This window comes from Lepidothrix coronata, unplaced genomic scaffold, assembly GCF_001604755.1.
Source record: "Lepidothrix coronata isolate B3197 unplaced genomic scaffold, Lepidothrix_coronata-1.0 Scaffold86, whole genome shotgun sequence".
NCBI lineage: Eukaryota > Metazoa > Chordata > Aves > Passeriformes > Pipridae > Lepidothrix > Lepidothrix coronata.
Window position 1 is genome coordinate 938,781 of NW_016690266.1, and position 17,378 is coordinate 956,158.

General features: G+C 48.0%; 1 protein-coding gene across 1 annotated transcript in view; it reads right to left on the bottom strand.

The window, feature by feature from the left end:
* HEG1 (heart development protein with EGF like domains 1) overlaps positions 1-2,535 on the bottom strand; it is a 36,167-nt gene extending 33,632 nt beyond the window's left edge. The window contains exons 1-3 of the mRNA XM_017820932.1: positions 2,283-2,535; positions 1,059-1,289; positions 405-689 (exon numbers count right to left, since the gene is read on the bottom strand). Of these exons, the coding sequence (XP_017676421.1) occupies positions 405-689; positions 1,059-1,289; positions 2,283-2,472 (706 nt within the window). The 5' untranslated portion in view covers positions 2,473-2,535. The remainder of the gene's footprint in view (positions 1-404; positions 690-1,058; positions 1,290-2,282) is intronic.
* Between the last annotated feature and the right edge of the window lie 14,843 nt (positions 2,536-17,378).

Here is a 17,378-nt window from a genome sequence, read left to right on the forward strand (position 1 = left end):
GCAAACCCACTCGGTGTGGCCATAAATGTGGGTTCCCAACCTCCTGTCCCACTCCAGCACTACTCAGATGGGAGATACAGCTCAGGTGGGGCTGGGAGCTGCCCTGGCTCTGCAGTTGGCACTGGACCAGTGGAGATATTTCACAGCTGCAGACACCCACCCTGCAGAAAACACTGTGATAAGGTCCAAAGAACCTTTTTGTAAGTGGAAAATGCTGGGGGTTTGGATCAAATTATTTTTTCCACTGCTTTTTCCTGCTTTCAGCAGGGAATTTCAGCTAACCATCCAAATAATAAAAAACAGAGCACATGCAAAACAGAGCATCTTCTCTGTTTCAAGAAAGCAAAAGCTATAAAAAGGCTTTTTAAATCTATAAAACAAAGCTGTGGGCCAGCAGAGCTCACCTCTGAAAGCGCTGTCAGTGGCAGGCGATGCTGTGAGCAAAGGGCTTGTGGAGTTCCCTGTGACACCCCTGAGGTGTAGCATGACCTGGTCTGCACCAGTCTGGGTACTTGAAGCTCGGGGGGAGGATTGGGGTTGTCTCAGGGAGCCACGGAGGGCAGTGCCAGGGCTGGTTCCCCCACTGCTCCCGGAGGGGCTGGGTGAAGTGGCTGCAGTGTCCACGGGGGAGCTGCTGGACAGTTCTGTGCCCACCCAGCTGCTCGCCAGTCGAGATGGGCTGTCAGTGCCTGCAAGAGAACAGGGGAAAGCAAATGAGAGCCCAGAGATTGGCTTAGCTGCCCACCCAGCATCCCCTGCTGTTACCCTCCACCTGCCTCGCAGACCACAGGCCCTTGTCTGCACTATGCTCACAGCAACTTCGTGTTTCGGAGCTGCACCAAGTAATTTATATTTTTCCATGCCAGGAGAAGCCATATGGGTACTTCTCTCTGCCCTCATGCATGAAGCAAGTCAGAAAACTGCCCTGAGCAAATAGTGGAGAGCTGGATCCACAAAGCTCTGTGACGCTTAACCAATGCCTAGTTGCTCAACAGCACCTTTTTCCCAGGTGTTGGAACACTTGCTCAGTGTTCCCAGGCTGAACTGGGATGGCTCACCTGGGTGATGAGATTCTGAAGATGAAGGTAGCAGCACTGTCCTCATCGTGTTGTTAAACCCCAACATGTTCCAGACCCCACGGTGCCCACCCTGCGTCCCCTCAGCCGAATCAGTGCTGATGGTTTTCAAGCCTGGTGGTGTCCTTTCAGCAGCTGCAGGGCTGTTGGGAAAAGCCAGAGCCCTCTTGCCTCTCTCCTGGCTGCCTACAGCATGGTGATGGCTTCCAGCATCTGGAAAGCAACACAGAGAGGGTCATGTTCCCCTTGAAAAGTTATTTCGTCTTGGCTGGGTGGCAGCAGCATCACCTGCAGTGGTACCCAGCCCTACCCTGCAATAGGTAGGGTCACAGCTGCATCCCTCTGTTTAAGAGAGCACAGTTTAACTGCAAGAGGAATTGGCAGGAACAGAGGGTTTCTGCCACCAAAAATTAATGGCATTTCAAACTTTGTCTTCATTTGTGAATGGCAAAAGAAACACTTTTTTTTTTTTTTTTAAAGACATTAAAAATGCAGAAAGCAGTAAGGAGCTGATGCCAGGACAGCCAGCAGCTGGCAGCCTGGGCATGCCAGCTCCACATTTTAGTCTCTAAGCAGAAAAAAAAAAAAAAAGAAGGAATTAAAAAAATTAAAGGAAACCTCTATGTTCACATCTCAGACATGTATTTCAGACGGAGACATTAAGAAAAAAAAAACTGAGGTGAGGACAGGATGATCAGCACAGACTTATTCTGCTGCTGTGGGAAACAGGCTTTGATTTAAGTGCGTGCTCAGAAGAGTACATTGATTTACTTATGGCTGAAGATTATGAACAAGCCCAAAGGGAAGTGTTCACTTGCAGGATTTCCATGTGAAGACCTCAGCTACAAATCATGACAGAGCTGGTCAGGCATCCTTAACTCGGGCTCTTATAACCTGGGTTGGGTTTGTGATGGGGTTAAGTTCCTCCTGGGAAGGAGGTGTGGGAATGCCCAGGGGTCTCTGCTCTGCGCTCTGTGGATGGGCAGGACTCCGTGGGTACTGCTGGGTGGTGAAAAACAGTGGCAGCTCTTGAGAATCATCTTTGTTGTAATGTTAAACAAAAAAAAATCAGCTTTCCTGAGATTGGATTTCTTCCAAAAGTCTGCATTTGTAGCCGTGGGGCAGGAACACCTCCTAACCCACTGGCTATGCTCAGTCCATGGGCTGGGCACAGCAAACCGGGACCCTCCCATCAATAAAACTCACCAGGAGGATGGCTGTGGGTGGGCAGGTGGGTTGCTGTCCCAGCAGATGGGTTGTCTGGGGGTCCTGCTCCTGGTGGGGTGACATCCCCATTGCCAGCCAGAGGACCAATGTGCCCCATGACCTTGCTCCCCGCTGGCACCGCTCCGTGCTTGGCAGGAAGTGATGCCCACTCCCTGCTCCCAGCCAGCATCGTCACCAGCTCCACACTGTCCACCGGAGCACCAGGAGTCCTTATCCCTGTGTTTGAACTTCTTCCCTCCTGATAGCTGCTTTCAATGACTAAAAGGAAAAACAAGAAAAGAATTTAGATCCCATCAGCACTGGATGTGCAGGCTCGGCTCACTGCAGTAACACCAAGGCCAAGCTCTGAGCTCATTTACTTACACGACAGAAAAAATTTGCATCATCAAAGCAGAGACCTGACATTTATTTTTGGATTTACACCCGTGGAAATTAGATTGGCCTGTGGGATCAAATGCCGAAACCCACCTTTGTGCACAAGATTAATTCAATTCAGCACCCTCATACATTTTTGTGTGTGTTAGGAGAAATAAGTCTTTAAAGGAGCCAAAAGAAAAGTCTGAAACAAATAACTGATGGAGATAGGCACAGTGTAGAGTCCATGGGAAGAGTATGTAGGTCTCCTGAGCTGATGGGCAGCTGGAGCCCAGCACAGCCCATGTGTCCCATCCTGAGTGTAAGATGGGAGAGGAGAGGGCTCCACAGCTCTTTCCGCAATGAGCACTTGGCCGGTGTTTGTTTCACACCTGACCTCGAATTCCATCACCTGCAGAGAGCTGGTGGGAAGCTGGCTGAGAAATGTAGGGGAGTCAGGAGGGTTGGCATAACCCATCCAGACACCACAAGGGACCAGGGACAGAAGAGATCAGTGTATGGTGGGGGTTATACTGCACATCCAGGCACTGAAGCACCCCAAGGTGATGGACATTTTGGCATATCTGACAGTAATGTCTATCAGAATATGAGAAACAAGATGAAGTTTGTGCACCTATATGTCCATTTTCTGTGAGCAAACATGGCCATAGCCATTGCTCACCCTGCATAGACCTTGTTTCAGTCTGCTCTCTTGCTCCTGATACAAGGCTGCTCCAAATCCCCACCTCTCCCATCATTCATAGTAATTTTCCTTTTTCAATAGAAAATGAAGAAAACACATTTATGGAATAAATGTTGGTTCCCAAGCCAGCATTGCCCTTTAGCTTTGCTAGCTCTTCCTCTGCCTCCAGTTGCTCCCCACCATGGTGATGTCTAATGGCAGCAAGCTCCTCCCCTCTCTGCACAAGTTTCTTCTGCATTTCTACTATCAGCTCTATCTCATGGACCCAAAAATTACTTCTCACAGGGGCATCAACAGGCATTACATGCTTTAAGGGATCTTCCAAAGTACACAGGTAGCTGTGTGCATCCCTGGAATACAAACATAGTCCCCAAATAAGTCCTAAGAAAGGACTGAAGACGTTACTCGATAGCCAACTTCTCATCTCAGTCATTAACACTGACTGCCAGCAGCAGCAGGACTTGGTGCAGTAGCTGTAGCTTCAGCCTGGGGTCTGTCATTCAGCCTGGAGCTGAGCAACTAGTAACAGCTGCTCTGAGTGGTTCCTGTGAGATTTGCTGGAAGAATTGGGGTTTCCAGCCTGTGGTACCACCTAGGGCTGTGTGAGGATTTCCCTGCACATCAGTCACACAAAAACCAGCAGCCACCATCTACTTTACAGCCCCGAGACTTGGCTGGCACTGCAGCCTCAGATGATCTCCAAAGCCCACAACAAGTCAAAGCAAGTCCAAATCTGAAACAACAAGATCCCAATTTTGTCCATCTTCCTTATAACCAAAACACAGCCCCTGGGCTAAAGTAGCCCAACACACACTTTTCTTACTGAGTAGGCAGAATGGGAGCCTGGCTAAGAAAGCTGCAGTTTTGGGAGGGGAACTCTGCCCACTTTGCAGTTCAGAGATAGACCAGGCTATGGGACTTGTCCTGCATGTCATGTGCATGGCATCAACAGGGCTATGGATGATACACAAGCAGCAGCTAAAGGCACCATCTCTGCCCAAAAGCTCTGATGTTGAAGGCTAAGCTTTGCATCTGTTTTTGGCCTCGGAATATTTTCTATAAAAAAACTGTATTTCAGAGAAACACCGGTGGGACACCTCTCCCTTGTCTTGTATGTCTCCTTTGGAGTTGCTGCACCTGCCATGACTGAAGTGGTAATTTTCAAAATGCTGTCCTCTATCCATCTGCAATAACTCCAGTGGGAACTCACCAAAAAAAAGAGGTGTACGTGGGACAGTCTGTATTTCATCCTGGAAGTCTGAGCACCAAGAGGGCCAAGGAGAGAAGAGCTGTAGTGGAGAAGAGCCACTGGGGTACCTTTACTGACAGCCCTAGCACTGTTTGTGATGTCCACCTTGCTGAGCACACCAAGCAGCTGCTGCCACCCAGAGCCCGCTGTGAGCCACCTCCTGTCCCATGAAACAACCTTTTTGTCCTCACGATCTTGGGGATGCAAAGTGGCAGGGGACACTTGCTATGTTCATCTGCAAGCCAATACCCAGCCTGTAATTGTAGCCCACAAATCCATTTATAGCAGCCCTGAAAACTGTGAGTGTGCTGGAGGGTAGCACACTGAATTTCTCTCCATTCCCCTCTCACTAAAAGCTTTCAGCTGTGCAGCCCGTACTGACTCTAAAACCTCAGGGGCCAGCTTTGCTGCACAGAGAGAAGGTAAAGCAGCAGATGCTTAAAGAAACCCTTAGGGGATGAGTATAGACAGAGGCAAATCTGCTTTCCCAGGTTGCCAAGTCATTTGTCAACAAGGGCTCTGGATAGGCAGGCTAAAATATATAGCAGGACACCACAGCAGGCATTCCATTGCCCCTTCTTAAAAAGTAACCCTGGAAATGCTGGCAAACAGTGCCTTCAGCTACGAACCTTGATTGAATGCAACCAGTTCAAAAGTAAAACACTGCTGGTTTCTTGTCTGGTGGTTGTTTGCCCTGGAAATCCACCTCAGAGTTTTCTCTATCCTCTTTTGGCTCTGCAGAGCTGCTGGGAATAAACTGAAGCACAACCCTTCCCCTTATCGTGGGCGCCAGCAAACCTGGCTTTTAGTGCAGCCAGGGAGTGGAGGGGCTGAGTAAGAAGGTATTATTTACACAGGCTTTTTAGAGTCATCTGGCATTTTTAACTCTGCCATGCAAGGTATGCCAGGTCCTGGTGCAGGGAGGAAAACTTCGTGCCAGCATGGGCTCAGCTCCCCAGTTCACTGGGTGCAGAGCATGAGCCATGCTGGAAAATCCAACCCACAGCATGTAGTAACGAAACCCCAAAAAATCAGGTTGTTCAACAAAATAGACATGAAATCTCAGCTGATCACACATCCATCAAGCCTGCCAGAAGTGCAAGACAAACACAATCTCTTTTTTGATTTGCCTGCAGACATTAGACTTCAAAGACAACCCTCCTCTGGAGCAGATAGACTAGATCAAACTTCTTCCAAAAAAATCCACACAGGACCATCTGGCCTCCCCTGATGCATTAAAGGCTTTAAGCAGAGCGGCCCTTTAACTCAGGTGCTGATCTGTCACTAACAATTTTGTCACATCCTAAGCTGCCAACTGCTTTCCACAGTTTAACTCCACACGACCACAGCCATTGACAAGTATTTGACTTCCAGCACAAACCCTCCTGCCACCCACTGCACCCGTGTTTTCCTTCCTAGTTAAAACTAGCAGTGATGCTCACCAGACAGGTCGAGGCTCGGAGTTACTTTTTCTTTGCAAGCATAACAAGTCCACAGCTTGCTGCGAGCTGAGTTATAGCTCAGCCAGGAAAAACAGATCAAGTTCCAGCTGATTTCTGGAGGCTTTGGGCTTGCCCCTGGCAGCCCAGTTGGATATCTACCTTGTGAGACTCCTGAAAATTCCCTTTTGGACCAACAATTTTCTGACTCCATTCCTGATGCAGCATGGGAACTGCCCTGTTCCAGAGGTGGCTGCTACCAGGGCAGCATCGTGGTGATGCTCAAGACTCAGCCATGGGTCAGCACAACACCAAAATTTTTCTGCCATGACTGTGATCTCACACAGATATTTTAGGGCAGGGAGAGAGGAGGGATGTATCCTGCTAACACCCCGGGAGCAGCATCCCCACAGACAGCACCTGGCAGGAGCACTGCAGCCAGCCAAGGCACACCATAAGCTATCCCAGCCCCACTTCTTTCCTGCACATGGGATTTTTTTCTCCTCGAAGGGCAGAAAAATGCTTTCTTGCCTGGGGAACACAAATTTAATCCGACTTTGCACATAAGGAAAGCCAAGAGCAGTAGATCGGCTGCCCAGAGTAGCCCTTCACTCCGGAGCAGTCCCTCCTGGGGAGGGCGGCGATTCCCTGGGGAGCATTCCCGGTACGGCCGCCCATGCAGCGGCTGTTTTGCCAGGGCAATGGGCCACCCCGGGAGCATCCCATGCAGAGCTGTGCGCGCGTGAAGCTAAAGCAGGCTCCTCCCGAGGACAGGCAGCTATAATTGCAAAGCCCACATCTGTTAACGTTGCATAATCTTAACATCATCCGAGGTTCGCAGAGGGGGAAAAAAAAAAGCTAATCTCAACTTGGAAAACTCCTTGCGGGCTGTAGGAAAAGGTTAGGAAGAAAGGCAGGCTACGAGGGAGAAGGAGTGGGGAGCAGAGCCGGGGCTCTGGCCCCGCAGCGGGTGGCAGGGGTGGCTGCGGTCCCTGCCGGGGCCGGGCTCTGTGCTCTGTTTTGAACGGCTGCTGCGGATGTCGGGATCATGGGTGGAGGCCGGTTAGGAGCCAAGTGAGTTTGTGCGAACAAAAGCTAAAGCCCTAAATCTGGACCGTCCAGGGCTCTTTGGGATTTTCAATTTCCTTCCTTGTTCTTGCTCTGAAAGAGGCAGTTCGAGCTGGGGGGAGAACGGTGGGGGCTGAAATGGAGTTTAAAAAAAAAATTCATACTTGAGATGGGTCAGTTGAGCGTAAACACACTGATAATATTGCTCAGGGAAGGTCCCTCGTGTGCACTAAGCACGGGAAAAATGCAAGAGGTTTTTAACCACATGCGGTCAGCCCTATTTTGCCTTTTTTTTTTTTGATATCAAGAAAAGGAATTATTCCAGCTGGATTAAGAAAGATGGCAAGACAGGGTGTATAGAGAAGAAGAAGCCTTTACAGAGCCACTCACCCTGTTGTGGGGATTGGTTTGGATGCAGTACCCTATAGACACTTCCTCTGGCAGTGCCCTGGTCTGGTCCTTCTGCTCCTTGCCCTCTCTCCACTGGGTTCCAAGCAAAGCAGGACAGCAATTCACAGGACTTTAAATCATTTTAACCACAATAGGAAGGATTTATGCAGGCATCAAAGGTGACTCGAGCATTAATGTGTCAGCTCAAGAAAAGTGATGGGGGCTTAATGCCAGCAGCAGCCCCTGGGAGCTCTGAGTGCCAAGGTCCAGGTGGTTCATGCCTACCTGGCCACTACCAGCAAGGGGTGCCCATGCAGGTGGGGACACTGGCATCATCCTTAGCCCTTCCCAGTACCAGGCCATGGCACTTGGCTTGCAGTGCTGCTTTATGAGACAAAAACACTCTGCACTTCCACACCACCTCCCATACAGGACATTGGAGGATGCCAAAGGCCATTTTTGCCTCCTACACTTTTTATCATTATCCCAGAGCCTAATGTTTGGAGATGCCACAGGAAAAAAAGGATCCAATTACAGCTCTTGCAAGCAGTACCCAGAAGCAGGGGAACAGGTTTTCCAAAATAAAGAGTACACAGATATCTGTGGTTCTTTCCAAAAGCACGGGATGCAAGCATATGGAGTGCCCACAACTGGCGATAAAACCTGCACAGTGCAGGGACAGGATATTGTTCTGCTTATCAAGCGGTTTACATCCTCTTAGTTTTGGTGTCCTAAACACTTCCCTGGGGACGGGCAGGCTCCCGGATCACCAGCTCAAGTCCATGAAATCCTAAGCTTCTTACTCATCTTTCTTGGACAATTCAGTTCAATCCACAGATCCCTGGGACTACATGGATCCATGGCACCACCTGTGCTGCCTGAAAACCACCAGCCCAGGTCTCAGAGCAACTCCTTAAACCTCTTTTCATTAACTTTTGGTTTTAAATGGCTTTTTAGCAACTGAATTAAAAAAAGAAAAACAAAGTCCCGTTTTATTACTGAGTCTTTGAAAAATATATTTGAATACAAGCCCACTTCCAACAGCGATAAGCTGCCTCATGACTACCCATACTTCTAAAAACCACATAAACATGCCAAGGCTCCAGTAAAATCCCAGTCCATCCATCCATCCATCCATCCATCATTCAGTGAAGAGAGGACTGAGCCTCCAGCACCTCGGGACCCATGTCCTTTCTGTCTTTCTTGAGCAGAAAGCCTGACATAGCTGTATTTTCTTGCTTGACAGCTCATTTATATTCTACCTCAGAAGTGTCCCTCCAGGGTTGCCTCCTGGTGTTAATGTGGGAAAAGCCCCTGCAGTCCTGGGGGTGGTGAAGGCAGAACCAGCTGACGGGTCCCAGGAGCACTACCAAAGGGATTTCTTTCTCACTGTTTTTAGTAAACATCAGTAAAACTAAGCCAAAATAAATTTCCCAAACTGCACAGCTCTCAGAGCACTCACATCTCCTCTCCATCCCCTTTTCCGCTGCCCTACTATGCTGAAATGTCTCCAACTACCCTGCCTGCACCGTGGATCCCAAATGCTAAATCCCGGCACCACCAAATTCACTTCTAAAACCCTCTAGGCTTTTCTGTAATGTCCTGCAGAAATGTTACACAAAATATCACCCACGCATTGCTTCTCCTGCTTTCCAGGGTTTTTAAAGTCCCCTGGAAGCTTTTCTCATCGGGAAGGCAGCTGTGCCCTCACCAGCATTCATGAAGCCAGAGCAAAAGCCACATAGGGACCCAGCCCCGTGTCGTTTTAACTTCTGCTCCCATCGGAGGGTAGTGCTGCTGGAGACTGTCAGACGGCTCGGGAGGAAGTCTCCTGGCAGGGCTCCACCAAAGTGGAGTTGCTAGGTCACTGGAACAATAAAAAGGCAAGAAAAAACATCCTGGCTGCAAAAAAGAGAGGGGGGGAAAAAAAAAAAGAAAAATCCATGGCGGTGTGTACAGTGCTGTTTAAGTGGAAAGAAACAGGCTGGAGAGGTTGGAGGGAGCAGGACCATGCCACTGTCCACTTTTGCAAGCACGAGACTTCATTTCTAATACGGATCTTTCTCCAGAGCTCTCACACAAGTAATTCCAGAAACCTGGAATCTGTCTGCAAGGTTTGCAATTGGTGAAAATCTCACATGGGACAATATTTCCAGGGGAGGTAATTTGCTGCTGCTATGGAGAGATTAATTGCCCTTTGCGTGTTAGCCAGGCATCACAATCCATTGGATGACTTTCTCATGCACCCCGGCAGCTGCCCATAGTCATTTAAACTATATGCATATATCAGTATAAGAAACCTGCCTCCAAGCCTGGCTGTGTTTCAGTGATAAGGGGGGGAGCAGCTTCACGAGGGGCAGAGTACCACACAGACCTGGGGTTCGAGCTCCTCTGTAAGGAAAGGTGTTAGAAACTTAGAAGCTGCAGGATAAAATTTAGCTTTCTGAAAAGTCTAATTTCAGGGCCAGAAGGGAGCATTAGCTCATTCTGTCTGACCTCATGATAACCAAAGTCATTCCATGTAGCTTATTTACTCCTAGTATTAGCTCAGTGACTTGTATTTGATTTAAACAGATCTTTCAGGGGAAAAAAAACCCAAACTATTGATATTTGTGATTATTTGGGATTTTACTTAAAGCCATAAGAACAATGGGCTGAAGCACAGATTTTTCTGCAAAAAAGCTCAATGCCTATCAAAAAAGCGATGCCTGGGAGAGTGAAGCATACATGCAGCAGGAGCCATCTGCCCCAGGGGCCAAGAGCTCAGCCCTTTGCAGACCAAGGAGAAAACAAGATGGTATTTTCATGTCAGATTCTGGAAACAAAATGACAGGTCACTGCTCCGAAGTGGTCTGAGCCCAGGAGCTGCTTCCCACAGCCAGGAGGGGACAATAAATACTGAGAGGATGGAGGAAGAAGTAGGAAAAGGGGTACTGCCATGAAGAGAGGCAACACTGGGAGCAGCCAGAGACTGTCATGGGTCCCTGGTCTCCCAGCCAAGCCATGCTGCTCACTGATGCAGGTGGGCTTTGGTCCAGGTGTCTTGACCAGAGCCTCGCTCCAGCAATGCACTTAAGAATTGCTCCCTAGGGAACTATTCTCTGTGCTTAACATTAAGCACGTGCCAAAGAGGTTTGCTGACTGTCAGTCGCACCAGGGATGATGACCAACCTCGGAACTGAGCAACTTCTCAAGGACATGGTGGGGATGAGAGGGATGAAGAGCTCTCCTGGATGCAGGAGAATCACAAGTGGTAGATGCAGTTTGGTGACACACAGATAAAAGGTTTGCTGGATTCTTCCCGCCATGTAAACTAGCAAAATGTAATCCCATCCCAGGGGAAAACTGGCAGTAAGCCCAAGCCTTACACCCAGCTCTCACCTCCCCGCTGAAGGTGGGATGCAGGGCATGATATCACAACAGTGAGAACCTCGGATGCTCCCATAGCTCCCACTCTTCCAGCAAGGGACAGTGAGACTTGTGAAGGGATGGAGAAAAAGAGCAAATAGGCAAAAAAATAAAGCAGCTTAAAAAGAAATTAATCCCCAGAAGAGATAAGGGCCCCCACCTCCCTTCCCCCATCTGCTGCAAAAGGATGATGATCTAAATCGCATTTCCTAGATGACACCACACCAATCTGACGCCGGAAGCGGAGGTGGCAGTGCTCAGGATGGCGCCGGACCTCCTTCTTCCAGGGGATGAGCCAGGTCCTTCCCCACTGGCACTCACCAACCTGTCATCACTGACATGCAGAGGAACAGCATGCCTGGAGGCAGCTGGAGCAGACTCCTGCTACCCTGCACCACTCTCCCAGTGCCTCTGCGGTCACATGTTTCCTTTCTGAGAACCAGGGGGGAAGGGATTTACCATTTCCAGTGCCTTTCTGCACGTGTTTTGGGGAGGCTGAAAAACAGACACCTTCTTTCAGGTGTGGCCAGCAGTGAAGTGGGTGACAGAGAAGGGCAGAACTGGCCTGTCACCCTCCAAGCTGTCACTGAGGACTCACGGGGAGTCAGGGTCAGGTCACATCCTACCTTGATGCATACGGGCACAGTGTGCTGAGCAAGGCAGCACAGAGGAGCAAGAGGCCTGAAATCCGTGCCCAAAACCCATCTGCCCACACACCGACTCAGATTACTCAGCGTAGAGCCACCTCACATCAACTGTCCTGGCACGTTCATGCCATCAGGTGACCATCAACTTCAGTCTTAACCCAGCACGTGACACAGTTTACCCAGCACCGTACGATCTCCAGTTGTACCAGCAATTTACAGGACAGGATCATGAGGATCTGTCTGCATGGTGTGGACTGTTCTCAGAGACCACAAAATTGCTGTTACTCCCATTCCCAAGGTCAGAAGCCTCCTGGTGCTCATTTGGCTTTCTTCATGCATCATATTTGCTCCGTGTCCCTAAGAAAAGACCATCTTTATGATTATTCTGATTATTCTTACTCTGATTATGTTTCCCTCCTAAGAAACATCCTTTCAAAAGGCTTTTATCTGCAGGGTTGGCTGCCAGTCCAATACTGCAGCCCCATTCTGCATTTGCTGAAAGAGCTGATAATGTCCTAAAAAGAATTAACATTTAGATGTTAGCCCTGTAACCAAATCTGAATCAAACAATGATGACTGTTCAAATGCCTAAAGCTACTCAGGGGTATTTTCATTTAAGCTCTACCAAGCTTGTACCAGGGGTAGGGAGCTTTCTAAAGATGCCTTTGTGAGCACCAGCTACTAAAACCCTTCTCCTTGTCCCTTCAGACACAGATACAATTATGCCCAGCTCCGGCACAAAGATAAAGGCTGAATTACAAGAGCAGTATTATGCTCCACAATCAGGGTCCTTGATTCCAATTGACAAGGAAAGCAAATCATGTGCAGTTGGTTTGCGGATGCTTTCACTCCTGGAAATCATTCCCATCACAGGGATAGAAATTAGTTCAATAGACAGGGTTATCTTTTGCGTTTCCCCCCCAGATTGCTAAATTACCTTGTCAGTTTGTGAGATCTTACAAGTTATGCAGGGTCAAACCTAGCCAGCATTTGTCTGGGATATTTCTTTGCAGAAGGTTTAACTACCAGCTGCTACAGTTTCCCTGATAAGAAAGTGTTTCCTTACCTATAATGGTACAACTGTAATAGGACAGTTATTCAGAGATGCTGTGAAACTCTTCTCATTTTTAAAAACGTGTTAGATAAATATCTTCTGGGGTGATCCTGCAAGGGGAGACATCTCAAGATCCCTTGGGAGATGTCTTGAGATCGCTTCCAGACCTGCCTTTTGCTTTTATAGAGCACTCAGAACCAAGGTCAAATGAAAAACCCATCAAATATCCAAATCCCAACTTCCACCCCTCAACTTACACATACTCCAAAAACTGCTCTCCCCCCCCGTAAAATAGATCCTGATGCCCTGGGTGGGTGGGCAGCAGTACCCTCCTGCTAGGCTATCACAGAAGGTATCTTTCAGATAATATATTAAAGCCAAATCTTCAACTTAGTGTGATTCATCCCTGCTTCAGCAAAGTTCACCAGAGCGTGACGTTTCACATCGGTCCTCGGGGCTTAAGAGATTTTCCACAAGAGGAAGGGTGTTAACGCCAGCATCCTAACAAGCAGTGACGTGAATAATTGTGCTCTATAGATCTAAATTCCTCTTGTCACTCCAGATGCAGAAGTGCCTTTTAGCATGCTCTTCAAGAAAAAAAAAGGCCTCCTTTGCTACCAGCAACCAAAGAACCCTGCCCATCAGTCAAAAATGCCTGCAGAGGGTTTCTCTCACGGTCTGGAGATCCTTGCAGGAATCTAAGGGTGGTTCTGGTAGCAGAAATGACAATGATGTCTGCCTGGTTATAGAGGAAAGAGGTCAGACTGATCCTGTAACAGCCTTTAAAACCTCTGCCATCACAGCTTGCTGAAAAATGCTGAGAAAAACGCCCTAAATGTGTGTGTGCAACATGATGTCCTCTGGGAAACCCAGCCTGGGCTGCACCCCTGGGACAACAGCTAACCCTGCTGAGTTAACCCTTTGTGCACAGTTTGCATGCCTTTCTATCAGACCACTTAAAATTCCTCCTCACTCTGTTCCTCCTGATTTCATCTCAGAGCTAAATTAGCTCAGAGTTAAAAAGAAAAGGGTGTTTCCTCCCAAACTTCAGCTGCGAGGTCCTCATTGCCATCAGACCACTGTGTAAAAGGTCCCTCAAACATCTTCGTGTTTGCCTTGGCAAAAGAACTGCAAAGGTCATGGCATTTCCAGAGGACTTTTTCCAAGCACCAAACTGGCAGTCCAAGATGGGGTGCTCACACAGGAGGGTAAAGGAAAGGACCTGCAGCATTTGGTCCCCTTGTGAGTGACACGGTCACCCTCAAACAGCTTAAACTGGCCTGACCACAGTCAGGATGCTGTGAAAGCAATTCTAAAGGTTGTCCTAGCTTCATGTTCTTGTAAAGAGTGAAAAGGCAGATGGAGCTTGCTTCTCCCAGCAGAGAGTCAATCTACCAAAGTCAAGGTGCTTGCACAGGGTATTTGGACTGCTGGACAGAAAGTAACTGGGTTTGCACCCAGTGTTCCTGCTGTGTTACCCTGCCTGTCTCTGCGTACCCTCTCTTCTCCTAGGGAAGCAAACAATGGAGAGGGTCACACTCCTCCTGCAGATGCATGGGCAGAGCCCTGCAGGCAGGGGTGTCTGAAACAGTTCTTCTGTCTGGACTCAAAAGCCTCTGGAGATCAGCTTTGAGCTAGTGGTATTTTTTAAATACACCCAACCTGGGCTTCTTGTGTGACTCCTGGAACTGCAGCTAACATTTCCAAGGCATTTTTATCTACCACCTCAACAGCAAGAAAGTCTTTTTCTACCCCTCTAAGTGATTTTCCTGTAATGACAACTCCAGGAGTTGGGGTTTTAAGGAAAGACAGCCAAATCTTAGGAGGCTCTTGACACAGATCCTGACTTTTGGCAGCAATGCTCCCTCGCCCACAGCTGAGATGCTGACTGCAGCTTGGGAGATGCTTAAGTAACCAACTGCAAAACTATTTATCAAATGACTCCAAGTCAAGGGCACAGCAGATGCAAAAGCAGATATAATCCTACTCAACTGCCCTGCCTGCACAGAGGACAGGCAATGGGAAACTGCTCCATCCAAAGCCACAGAGGGACAGGGGGCAGCAGCATGGGAGCAGAAGCAGCTTATAGGATATTACACCCTGTTTTTGCATTTCAGGCACTCTTTAAATTATACTTTTATACCTCATGCGTTTCATATTGGTTTCTGAAGAGATGAAGCTCCTGAGACAGTTCTGTTTGTCCTCCTACAATGAAACAAATTAGCCTGGAAGGCAGAAACTTCCAAGACAGCAAGTTCCTACAGGTTTTGTGAAGACTAGCACTCTACTAGAGAAGACTCTAGTGAGTGTCCAACTTGGGGAGCTGCTGCACCCAGACCAAGGGCTCAGTGAACGTCCTGGCCATGGGACCCACACACACTTAGCACCCATAGAGTCAAAAATAAACCATGGTACACACTAACACCACCCACCTTGTGGCAAGCAGAAGAGAACAAACCACAGGTACTGTTCACAGAGTAAATTTCTCAAATGTCTCTCTCTTCCATGGGTTAGCCCAAACACTGACAACTCCAAAAATGAGCCTCTTTCTCCCCTGGTTTTATACAACCAGGCTTTTGTTGCCAGTGATTGGAAACCTTGCATCCTTTTACCCTCCTCTGTTCACCTTGGCTCTGTCTGCCCCTTCTCCAAGCTCTTCAGGACCATGGGTGGCCATCACCCTATCCAGCACACAGCTGAGATAAAAAAACAAATTAACAGCAAAGGAGGGATGTGACCTAAGATCCCAGAATCTGTATTATAAACCTCACAGTATTCAGATCCTACAAGAGGCGCTCATTTTAAGCAGGAACTGGTTCTTATTCCCTTTTCCCCCTGTTCTCTCCAGAGCACTTCAGTAGACTGGGTCTGACAGCAGCGTTACTATAGCACAGGCAACAGCTATGCTAACAGCCTGGAGAAGCTGAAGTTTACAGAGCTTCCTTTACTCAAGGGAACTGCATTTTTCTAAGATTATATTATTACTTGGGCTGGTCGCTCAGTAATGCAACATCATTTCCCTTTTGGGTGGGAAAGTTCTCTCCTTGTCCTCTGATGCAAATGATTTCAGCCTGAAAGGATGAACGCGGACTCTGCATGAACTGTGCCCCTTGCTGAAGCAGCAGGATGTTATATATATAACACCTGGGCATTAAAAAAATATATGGTGATGGGTGCACAAACACAAATCAGCTGTATGTATGCAGAAAACGGTGAGAGGGAAGGGTTGTCAGATGTGACAAAACCATTTTCTCCTTATAGGCACCCACAAATTTTATTTTTTCGCAATGCCTGTGCTTGTAGCCCTCTTGCATCTCCTCTAGATGAATATCCCAGCAAATGAACCTCTCGTATTTACAGAAACAGCAAATTACAATGCAAATATCACAAAACTGCTCAGAGAAATAAAAATTTGAATTTGTAATCAGGTCTGCTGCCACTGAAAATTGGATTCTGCCTTCTGTGCTCAGCCATTCAGGAAAGAGAAAAAAACCTATTGTATGACCTACATCTTCAATTAAATGTAAATAACAAGGCCTGTGGTTGGGGTATTCAGGCCTCGTGACAAGCTTGCTCACAAGCTACAGACTATGGATTTTGTATCAAACATTGTCAGGGAAATATTTTGAACAACCAATCTTTAATTTGCTTGGAGCACCTTCTGACACACTGGCTGGTCAACTGCCCCAAAGTTTCCCTCTACCATTTCAACAGCAGAAAGATACCAGAACGGGTGCCAGGATCTGGCCATGACTCTTTCCAGAAGAGCTCTGTGCGTATCTGAGTGGATCAGCCCAGATTTAAGCAGTGCTATTTGTCTGTCCAGAGACAACCTGACCCCCTCAGACCCTCCTCACCTCCCACACCATAGAAACTCTCTTGAAACTACTTGGGAAAGGAAATCCAGAATCCAGAGGGTTTACACTGGCTATCTATGATCCATCCAGCTCTATTTTCTCTGGAGGTATTTCACAGGTTGCAGCCCTGCCTGGAGAACCCCATGCATGTCAGGGGCAGCTGGGCTGGGCAAGGCTCAGACAGAGGCAGAAAAGCAGCATTTCTGTGCTGCAAAAAGGCAGCAGGCTGAGCCACAGCTGAGCCCTGCCACTATACTTGTTTTGGAAATGGTACACAGTGCCCATCAATGGGGAACACACAGTGCCAGCCAGTAGGTCTTTCCAGCAGAGACTCCAGAAGAGTCTCTGGGAAACACAGACGTTGGTGGTGTCTTAATCTCTACACCACAGCACTGAAACTGTCACTATTCTGAGAGATTTTACTGCCTTGATTAGCTTGTTAATTGACATAGTTCTTTATTCTGTTGGGGTTGTTTTATTAGCTTCACTAAAACCATCACAACTAGGCTGATGCTACCAAGTTTTATGTTTTACGTTTTACATTTTGGTTGCACAGCCACCGTCCCAGTCTCAGCAGCATCCGTTTGTTTTGCACTACAACAACCAAGACCAACAGCCCTCTGCTAAATAAGCATAATCCTCTGTCACCTCTGAGACATGAGATGGTGATGGAGCCATCAGCCTCACCAGCTGCGACATGTCCCCTGCAGATGAGCAGGATAGGGAGAAAGGAGGATGGAGCACAGAACAGCTTGGGAGTTCAATCACAGAGAGTTTCTGACTGGCAGCCCAAAAACTGGTATCTGTAAGAGCAGGTAAAGGAAACAAGTTGTCCCAGAAACCCCATGTTCCACTAAACTCCTCAGTATCTGCAACTTTTCATACTGAAAAGAATATTTGCTGAGG